The 11485-nt window shown below is 38.1% G+C and overlaps 1 protein-coding gene across 2 annotated transcripts; it reads left to right on the plus strand.

The window, feature by feature from the left end:
- The first annotated feature begins 808 nt into the window (after positions 1–808).
- Positions 809–10822, plus strand: LOC144634921 (uncharacterized). Of its 2 annotated transcripts, XM_078493976.1 has the most exons (6): positions 809–939; positions 1782–1854; positions 1964–1988; positions 2495–2566; positions 6566–6628; positions 7178–10822. In XM_078493976.1, the coding sequence occupies exons 2-6, from the start codon at positions 1786–1788 to the stop codon at positions 10186–10188; spliced, it is 3240 nt and encodes a 1079-aa protein (XP_078350102.1). In that variant the 5' UTR covers positions 809–939; positions 1782–1785; the 3' UTR covers positions 10189–10822. The 2 variants fall into 2 exon arrangements, with proteins under 2 accessions (XP_078350102.1, XP_078350103.1); XM_078493977.1 differs by lacking the exons at positions 2495–2566; positions 6566–6628.
- The last annotated feature ends 663 nt before the right edge of the window (positions 10823–11485 follow it).

Genomic DNA, 11485 nt, shown 5'->3' on the forward strand with positions numbered 1-11485 from the left:
ATAACACAAGTTTTCTCCTGCAATGGATTTAAGGTATCACGGAAGGAAAATTGGCGTTTTCGTTCCAAGTGAAATTGTGTGCAAACCATCAATGGTAACCCCAATAAAGTATATATTTTCTGAAAGCTTATTGAATAAAGATTCCCTAAAAACGCCATTTTAAAGTTTAAAAATTCATAAAAAATTAATGGAGCAAGAAAAGAAAAATCTGAGACACCGTTTTTTAGACCAATATATGTAGATTAAATTCCACATAAAAGTTTTGGCTCTCATGTAAATGTGTCCTCAAATAAACCTAAAGTTGTGCAACATCATAATAGCAAACAAAATGCTGACGTTGCTTATTATGGTCTATATGATCAAAACAAAATCCAAAATTACAATTTTTATTCAATAAGCTTTCAGAAAATATATACTTTATTGGGGTTACCCTTGATGGTTTGCACACAATTTCATTTGGAACGAAAACGCCAATTTTCCTTCCGTGATACCTTAAAGTACTTATAAGGCACAACAAAGAGCTCAATAATGATGTAACAAGTACTTTTAGCAGAGTCCTGAGTCTATTGATTTTTGACGTCCGCACAACTAAGCTTGTCAGGTAAATTACGAGAGTTGCGTGCAACTTGTATTGATACTGCTTCAAAAGTTTCTTACGTTCTAAAACAACTTAGCAACACAGAAGATCTTAATTATTTTAATGATTCATCGGATCTCTGGCGATGATAAAATAACAAACGCTCTCTAATGACCTTTAGGAAATAGAAGATTTCTATCGATCTTAATTATCTTAAATTTCAAAAGAAAGTAGATGGGTATTGTTTATGAGTAGTATAAACGGTGTACAAAACCAACTTGGGTTTTTTATTTTTTAGTGGTGAGTTTGTAACAGGAAGATCTCCTTTGCGTGGAGTTAAGAAACTGTGCTGATCAGCCAAGGTTGGTAACTTGTTATTTTTTTACCAAGGCTTCGTAGTAGCACGAAAAAGGATATCGCTTTGAAAAACCACACGATGTTTTTAAAGTTCATTTTTTTATATTTAGAACCCCTCATGTGCTTAAAGAGGGGTTCTGAAAATTGTCGTTCCCTTTGTTCAGAGCATTTTTTGGTTCTTGACTCGGCGTCCACAAGCTTCCAATTAAAAATCAAGGAAACCATGCACATCCTTTGGGAACAGCCGTCCTTAAATTCCCAGGTCAAACATCTTATGGAAGACATGTGCACAAAAATCACACAAAAACGAAAAATGGATTTCGTTCATATTCTTACCATAGGTAGGCCTTAATATGAAACAAATCACTGTATACTTTGTTTGGCTAAATATCGATTCGTTTTTGAGAAAGTCGATAATACTTGAATACGGCAAAAATGACGCTTCCGCTTTTCGCTTTCGGAGCTCAAAATTTATTTCGAGTTTGTTAATTGGTACATCATTAAAATGGTTTGGTCGAACCTCTCTAATACGGACAACGAAGGGACACAACGTCGTTTAACGTTTAACAGAGATCACTTCGATGACGCCAATTAAGACTCCACTGACAGGTTAATGTGTTAAGTAACAAAAAAAACAGGCTTGTTTATAACTGCAACTAAAAGTAAGAAGCTTTCTACTTTATTGCTCGTCTCAGTTACACGAATTCTGGAGAACGGAACTACAACGAAATTAAGTGAGGACGTCATGCACTCCAAACACATTTTGAAACGCTTTAACTTGACTCAGCACTTACTCGTCATAACTAACCTTTTAATAATCTACTGATTTCTTTTCTTGATTGTGCAGGACTATGAAGTGTTTTACTTTGTTCATAATCACTTGGGCCGTGGCAACATCAGTTGCTCGTAAGCGGGCTCAGGTAAGTGTGTTTACCCAGTCCCTCTCCTACTTCGCCGGTTAGATTCTTCAATAACAAATAATTTTAAATCTTTTACATTTCTAATATGATTAATTTGTTTATTTAACAGGACGAAATCAACGCCAAAGAACCTGGTTAGTCTTTTACCGGCTTTTTTCGCAATTGTAACAGACAAAAGTTATTTCCTTTCTCGAATTCTTTTGAATTACTGTGATAGTATTGTTCGTATTTTAAATTAGGTAATTTAACAAACATTGCATCTTATAAGTTGTGGGTCTATATATGGACGATATGTTCCAAGTTCCCAGATTAGATTCCTAGATTGCTTTAGGACAAGAGAAAGCGCGCACGCATCTTCTATGGAATCGCTTGGACTTCAAAGCTGTGAAAAGAAATTCCGCCAAACGATCTTACCGATGCATGCGCGTTTGCTGTTGTCCCAGGCATGCACCAGTTTCCAAAGTGAACTACTATATGTACATTACTCACGCAAGGGGCAAAAGAAAAAGCTGGCATGATAAAGCGCTTTTTCCGTAGCAGTTTTTGTTGTCTCCTCTTTATACCTTTGTAATCATATATTTTATTTATCATTTTTATCTTGGGTAGTCAAATCAAAACCTTTTTGTTTTCTTAACTTTAGACATACTCGAAGAAGTTTTTGAGAATCCAAGGGAAACTCACGAAACGAATTTCCAAGTTTTTGACCAGGAAAGTAAGTACTTTAATTATTAATGCATCTAGTATAAAAAAAGGTTAGTCTTTCAATCGTCATGAAAAATTAATAACGCACCCAGAAAGTGCCTCCAGCGGGTGTTACGTAATAAGTAAAATAGACATGGCCGAGGGATCTGTTTTAGAGGAACTGTACAGTTTTTCGAGAGAAACACTCATAGTTTAAGCAGAAACTATACAAAAGGAAATATAAAATATTTGGTTTCCGTGCCAACATTTCAAGCTAAGGACGTCCTGAACCCTTAAGAATTCGATTGAAAGAGTACGACACATGATCTAACTACTACGGATACTAACTTCTTCAGAGAGAGGGACAGTATGGGGAAACTGATTATTACTCTAGCGTTACGTCTTTGAATTTTAATGAGGCGACAAGGATGCGATTTGTAGGTTAAGGCACACATTGTGTTGTGCAAATCCAATATAAAATATGGATAAACCAATGAGAAGTAAAGCGTTTTCAGCAAATTTTGGGAAAGGTGTAGGCTCAATGTTTATTGCAAGGTCCATAAAACTCAGTCAGACCCTAATTAAAGCTTCGGTTCGTCGTTACATTTGAATTCATCTTTTATGACTGACCTATGTAATATCAGTATTGTTTGGTTTTGTTTAAAGCTGGTCCAATGCTGATTTTAAAACCACTGCAATGCAGTCTTGAAAGAAAATCAATTCAAGAGCGGTTCTTATTCCTTCGTAGTATTCTTACTTTGTTTTTCTTCCACACTCCGAAGCTTTCCAAGGAACTACACGCTATCCTAGAAAATATATATAAAATATTTCCTCAGTACTAGTCCAGAAAAAATTAAGTTGGTTTCGAAGAAGTTCCCTTAATACAACAATACTCAAACTGTTTTCGCTGAAACAGTCGCAGCATTTTCAAACAAGGTTGAAAGTTAAATCAATTGTTCAAAGTTTGATCTGCTAAGCCAACCGAAAACGGTTTTTGGTCCATAACACGTCAGAAAGACCCAGTCCGCTATCAAACCCAAAACAGTCGGTCCCTATAACACACGACGTTAGACTGGCGCAACGTTGAAGGCCCCGGGAGGAGTCTCACATTTGATGTTCTATTTTTTTTATTTAATTCAATAGAAAAAATACATACAAATAACGTATAAATATACAAATACATTCATTGAAAAAAGAAAAAAAAAACTTACAATTATAATATAGTTATTAGCACACTAGATCAAGAAACTACAATACATCATTAAAATAATGCTTTTCCTGACGCTATTACTCATCCTACACTTTTTCAAAGTTGTATTTAAATTTTACATTTGCTAAGAATTCATTTAATGACAGCTTTCCATTCAATAATTTCTGATTGTAAAGATAGTATTTTGCATATAGAAAGGTGAAGTTTAACTTTCTAATGATATCAATTTCTTTGTTTATGATATCCTTGTCCTTACCAAAAATTAATTCAATTGGAGAAAGGGTGAGAGAGGTGGCATTTTCTTTATTAAACCATTTTATTACCTCTACAAAGAATAATTGGCTCCAATTACAGTTGTAGAAAGTGTGAATTATGGAGTCGTTCAATTCACAATATGGACACTTTGCGTCCTTTGCCGCACCAAAAAGAAATAATTCCTTTTTGGTGACTACGATTCTGTGTAAGAGTTTGAAATAAAATTCCCTAAGCTTATTATCTCTACATACGTTTCTTACGCGATTAAAAAAAGGTTGTAGAGATGCTTGACCAATTTGCAAGTCTCTTTCCCATTTGGAGGTAGCCTTCGGTTCAATTTGTTCTTTATTTACAAGGAGCCGATAGTAATCTTTGTTTTTCATTTTGGTTAAGTTGATGGAGGTCTCTGGGGAGAGATGAAACATAGTGCTAGACAACAAACCTGCTCCGTCTACGGGGTATGACATCGCACATTCTACAAGATGCCTGGGAATTGCGGAAACTACTTGAAAATAAATGAGAAAGTTGCATCTAAGATCATATTTCTGAACAAATTCTGTGTAAGAAAGGAATTTTCCATCTGATTTAAGAAGGTCTCGCACGAGATAAATGCCTCGATTAAACCAGTCCCTATAAAAGATGGTACGAATGTTGATTAGGATGTCTTTGTTGTTGAATAAAATTAATTCCTGACCGGACTGGTTTGAAAAGGATTCCTTTATTTCCAGGAAATACAAGGGAATTAATTTGTAGAATTGGGGCAGGTCAATCTTCCGAGGAAATGTTTGTCATAGTTGCATCGTAAAGTAGAATTTAAACCGCCGCATTTTTCGAAAAAATAACTAGGAATTGTCTTCCAAGATTCCCTGCGGTTTGGATCGTCGTCTAGAAGTCTGGAAATCCAAGCTAGCTTTGATTTTGCTAAGACATCTATACTAGGAGCCCTCAGACCACCTTGATCATAATCTAAGAACAAATTTACGCTTAAGTTTGTCCTTTTTATTTTTCCAAATGAATTTAAAAATGGTTGAATTTACCTCCCCTAGGTATTCCCGAGGAACATCGAGGCTAGATATTGTATGTACCAGTTGCGAGATGCTCAGGCTTTTCGTTATGAGACATCTCCCAAATAGTGTTAGATTCCGGCAGTTCCAAATATCAAGAATGGTCTTCAATTTTTGCAGTTTTAACGTGAAATTGGATTTTTCGTTTTCTTTCTCGTTGTAGGAAACAAAAGTACCCAACACACGGATTGGTTTTTCAGGCCATTGAAATCCAAAGGGCTTGTCTTTTCTATGTCTCCACGATCCCAGCCACAGAGCTTTGGATTTCGACGGGTTCAATTTCAAACCGGAGATATTGCCAAAGTTATCTAATACAGCGATTGCTTTTTAACTGAGTTGCAATTACTGTTAAGAAGGGTGGTATAATCAGCAAACTGGCTTAATTTTAGCTCCTTACCAAAAACCTTTATACCTTGTATTTCTTTATCTTGTCTGATCTTGCACGCCAACAGTTCTACTGCCAAAACAAACAGATAAGGGGATAGAGGGCAGCCTTGTCTTACTCCTCTTGAGAGATGAAAATAATTTGTGCTGAAGCCATTGTTCAAGACTGCACTTTCTGTGTTGGAGTAAAAGATAGAGATCCAACGTTGAATGGATTCCCCAAAATTAAACAGTGCAATTGTTCTTTGTATAAACTCCCATTCAATTGTGTCAAAAGCCTTTCTAAAATCAAGCTGTAATAATATACCAGGAATGTTCTGAAGCTTTGTTTGCTCAAGAATATCATTAATTAGCCTAATATTTTGTCCAATATATCTTCCTTTAATGAAGCCTGTTTGGTCCGGATTGATTAGAAGAGCTAGAACTTTTTCTAGTCTCTTGGCAATAATTTTTGATGCAATTTTATAGTCTAGGTTTAATAACGTTATGAGGCGCCAATTAGCAAGTGTAGAAAGGTCCGAATCTTCTTTCGGTATAAGTGTAATTACGCCTCTCCGTTGGGAGAGTGACATTTCACCCGCTCTATACGATGCATTAAAACAGTCGACAAGATCTTGGCCTAACAGATCAAAAAAACAGTTATAAAACTCCCAGGTAAATCCATCTTCGCCTGGTGATTTCCCACTACTAAATGTACAAAGAATATCTTTACACTCCCTAAAGGTGATCTCACCTTCTAATTCACTACTCACCGAGTCCTCAAGATTGGGTAATTCTAGATTTGCGATAAAAGATTTGAATAAAGCATTTTCTACACTAGTAGAAGAAGTATAGAGATCCTTATTAAATATTTCAATTTCCTTTAGTATTTCGTCCTCTTTTGTCACTGAAGTACCATCCGGATGCTTTAACTCCATGATCGTTTTATGGTTATAATTCCGTCTCTCTAGGTTGAAGAAGTACTTTGTCGGTTTTTCACCCTGCTCAGTCCATTTTGTTTTAGAGCGGATGATGTTCAATTATTTCATGTAATAATTGATTGATCTGTGACTTACCATTCTAGTTTCTCGCCCTGGAAATAACTTCACCTTTGTCAATATCATAATTGTCTTCTTAGAGTTACAAAACAACAAACCCGAGAACCTTCAAGACGATTATGTACCGAGGGGTGTTATGAAAGGTAATAACATTATTTCATACTTAAATGTTATTTCTTTATCTTATTTTCCCCGTCCCTCACTTTTGACTTAGAACATGATCGCCACTTTGAAAGAATAAGCCTCTTACTTATTTTCTTAAAATTTAGAGGACATTCCGGATATAACATGTATTTCCGCTTCTTACAATGTCACAGCGATAGATCGGAAATTCGGTTAAAAGAGCTATATAGGAAATCGGGCTGAGGATTTATTCCTTGTAAAGTATTCTTGATAGAAAATCAAAAACAGAGCATAGAAGGTTTTATAAAAGAGTTATCCAACTCTCGTAGTTCGGATGCACCTCTAGTTACATTTGCCAATGAACAAGTTATTTGATTGTACGGGTAGAAACATTTTGGCATGGTCGAGAGACAGTTTAACAAACATCGCGATCGTGAAAGTATTATTCATTCCCAACACTTAAACCCTTAAAAAGTTAAATTTTGTTCAAAATATCAACTTTTAGCACTTTATTTTAATAAAAGACTATTTCTTACGATAAAAATGGCTTTTTGATTATCTCTGCATAGGATCCATCGCTTATGTCAAGGTTGTAGCGGTGACGGGAGACGTTTATGGAGGAGGTCAGAACCGTCGCTATGGTTATAATCCAGAGCTGGTGATCATTCTGAACAATGGGATGAAGTATCGAGCAGAAATGAAAAACGACAAGAATCAAGGTACCCAATACATAATAGAACTGAACGTTTACAGTGATTTTACGCCCCAACTTATCTGCACCGACAAAGACATTAAGGAAGTTTATCTCGAGGCTCGAGGCATTGATGGATGGTACGTAGCATCCATCGACACCTACACGGCGGGTACGAATAAGATGTATACCAAACTGACCACCGACCCAGGTTTCAGTCTGTGGGTGGACGCCGATGACGAATATCTTTACCCATATAATGCCAAAAAGCACCTTCTTACCAAAGCGGTAGCAGGATCCTGTATCACTTACATTCGTGTAGATGCAAAGACTGGAAACGAGTATGGAGCTGGTTTCTCAAATGAGTGGGGCAAGAATCACTTGATAGTTATCTTGTTATCAAATAATGAAAAATGTCAGGCAGAACTTGAAGGACCTATGACACGTGGCCAACCTTATGTGCGAGAGTTACACTTTGCAAGCCGGTTTCAAACTACACAGTGCGTGTCATTATCCGACATAAAGGACATTCACCTACAAACTCAGAATGGAGGAAATAACAGATGGTACATAGCATCCATTCGAATTTCTGCAAAGGCAGGCGATAAGAACTATGAGGAACTGACAAATGATCCACAACTAAACAAGTGGCTTGATGATTATCGTACTCAACAATGGTATTATGCATACAATGCGAAAGACATCAAACTAACATGGGTAGCTCAAGAAACCCCCAATTGTCTATACGGTAATCCAACTTGTGAATGCAGTGCACACGCGAAGGTTTGCCGATTTAACCTTGAGATTGACGAAATTCGAACCTTTGCCAGCTATCAAAAGTTGTCCGTGGATGAACCTACAGGAATTGCTCTGCGAGGATCGCAAGGAGTGATCTATTATTTGGACGACCAGGATGGGACAGCTGTGCCACTGCAAACTGAACGAAAATGTTCCACATTGGACAGCACCAAATGCACTGATCCCCAGTTTGTTGATGGTAAGACGTTCCGTTTAGCGATAGCCGTCAATGGACAGATTCCGGGACCTACCTTGATAGTCCACGAAGGGCAAACAGTTGTAATTCACGTTCACAACAACCTTACCACTGAAGGTATCTCAATTCATTGGCATGGGATGCACCAGCGCGGAACACCTTGGTTTGACGGTGTAGGGCAAGTTACCCAATGTCAGATAGGGCCGTCATCGAGCTTTTCATACATGTACACTGCTAGTCCTGCTGGGACTTTTTGGTATCATTCTCACAGCGGTGCCCAGAGAACAGATGGCTTCTATGGTTCACTCATAGTTAGAGAAAAACCCGAAAGAATGGAGGAAATCAAAGCTAGACTCGGAAAACATGGTGCATTTGAAGACCTTCCAGAAAAGCACACCATATCGCTTCTAGATTGGCAACATGAGGCATCCTTGGACCTATTCACACAGATCCATGCAAGCTTAGGCTTTTATCCAAACAAACCGCTTGGCGAGGTGCCCACTCCGAATGACCACCGGTATGAATCCACACGAAGTTTTGAAGAAGGAGAGGTTGGGCCTGTTCCGTATTTTTCTGGGATTATAAATGGAAAAGGCAGGCATTCCGATGTTCCTTACATCCAAACTAGACTGAGTATATTTACTGTTGAGGTAGGAAAGACATATCGCTTTCGCTTAGTTGGAGCACAAGGGCTATATGCTTACAGATTCTCCATTGATGGCCATAAACTGACTGTGGTGGGTACTGACGGCTACTGGATTCAGCCTGTAGAAGACGTTGATTACATCATCATTCATTCCGGAGAGAGATACGACTTTCTACTCAGTGCGAAAAATAATTTCGGACGGAAAGACTACTGGATGCGTGCGGAGACTCTGGAGATTGATAGAAGTGGCACTGGACCACCCTACAAGTCCTTAGGACATGTGGCAGAGGCTATTTTGCACTACAAACAGGATAGTGACTCAGATGATCCGGATCTTAATGTACCGTCAACAAAATATCAAGAAATCAAAGATAACTCTCCTCCCATACGGTGCACCAAAATCAACCCATGCAAAGCAGTGAACTGCCCATTTAAGGACTTTCATCCATCATATAACATCAACTGTACCAATGTTGACAGCCTACGTTTACTTGAGCCAACTCCATCTGACGAGCTTCCAGATGCAAATCCTAAAGGTCCCATGGATTGCAAAGATTGCCGACATTTCATCAACTTCAATTTTGAGGGTGACTCTCAAACAAGTGCAGTCAATGGACGCAACTTTATCCTTCCCTCCTTTCCTCCCCAAACCCAAAATGAAGAGTTCCAAAAATCGGACACAAAGTGTGACCTTAAGGCAGACTGCAATCCGTCGACACCCGAGTGCTCATGTGTCCATGTCATAGACATTCCCTATCAAGAAACTATTCAAATGGTGTTTTCAGCTTTTGGTGCTTATCACAACGCTCATCCAATTCACCTTCATGGCCACACATTTCACGTTGTTCATGTTGGATATCCAGAATATAACCAAACAACTGGTTTCATTAAAAACCACAACAGCGATATACACTGCGATGATGAACACTGTACTAAAGAGGGATGTGACAAGAGAAGATGTACAAGACCAAGTTGGAAGAAAGAGCCAATGTATTTTCATATCGACAGCCATACGGTCAGAAAAGACACAGTTATGGTCCCAGCTGGGGGGTATGTTGTCATCAATTTTCTATCTGATAACCCTGGCTACTGGTTTCTTCACTGCCACATAGAGGTGCACCAGCTAGAGGGAATGGCACTAATTGTCAATGAAGCTCCTGACAGGCTGATTCAACCACCAGAAGGGATGAACAAGTGTGGAGACTACGAGATAAGTGTCAAAGCCTACTCTGAACTTACCCAAGTGTGATCCATTAACTGAAAAGGGGACGGTAGTAGTATTTGCAGCAGCTTTTTGTCTTATAAAACCTATAAATCTGTTGTAAGTAATAAATAGCTTTATTTTCATGACCGCCACATTTAACGGTATTGCAAAAGCATATTTAAACTAATAGTAAGTTCCATAGGCGTACGAGGCGGGGGGGCGAGGGGGCTGCAGCCCCCCAGTGCCAAAATTTATCGGGCAAAATGCTTAGATTTCGGGCAACAAGCCTAAAGAAAAAATAGAAAATAGGCCGAAAAGTCTAGTCTACATTTCGTTCAAAACGAATTACATCAACAGGAAAAGTATTGGAAATGTACCTAACTTTGTTGTTCAAAAGTCCAAATTTCTCATTCATCTGCGTTCGTTTTCTCTCGCAAATTGCTATAATCATGTTCGATTTTTCTCGCAAATTCTGCCTGACTCCTCAGTGTTAAACAGTTGTAATCAGCAGGGGAAAAACAATGTAAATTGGCTCCCCAAAATTAATATATATTTTTCTGAAGTAGAGTGAATAAATAAAAGATATCCAAAAAGGATTCAGTGCATTGACACCTTCGGATAACGCCACGAAATTAATTTAAGACCTTCAGCAAGCAGGCGAAAATTGTACACAACTATTTCAATGCATGTTTTATTTATCATGTTACATGCCTCTTTATTCGGCTTTCGACCCATGCCATTTTTTTTTTCGGGTAAAAAGGTCTCCGCCCCCCCCCCCCCCCCCCCCCCCAGGACCGAAGTTGCCCATACGCCTATGATAGTAACAAAACGATCCTATTCTATCATATTAAAACTTAATTTAAGTTACATCACTTTTACCTGATAATCACATATTCATAATAATTGTAATTAGAGGACACTCCATGACATGGCACGTGCAAAGAGCCGTACTTCTCTAACACAGTTAGTTTAGAAACACATAACTAGCTGCATGTCAGGAGATATTTTATTTACTCTCTTTGTGTTTGCTTTTAGAGGAGATTACTGGTATGTTAAGCTAATCAGAAGTAGTATATTATTATTCGGGTATTGCCACCTTGGCTTTTTGCTGTCATTGTATTGTTTCAATATTTTGGTTAATGGCTAAAATAACTATTCGCTTAAGTTGCGCTTTGCGGTTTGGTTCTCAATAATTTACCGTCATTTTGTCGCCTTCGGCTGAATGAATGGGCCGGTAGGTTATCGCAGTCTCTGCTTAAACGAGTGATTCACTCCAAAAAGCCTATCGTTTTTCTCCTTGCTAATAAAAAGTATACGTACAGTTTAGTTACGCAGTGAAGTT

This window comes from Oculina patagonica, chromosome 13 (assembly GCF_052425735.1).
Source record: "Oculina patagonica isolate OP01 chromosome 13, crgOcupat, whole genome shotgun sequence".
Classification (NCBI taxonomy): Eukaryota; Metazoa; Cnidaria; class Anthozoa; order Scleractinia; family Oculinidae; genus Oculina; species Oculina patagonica.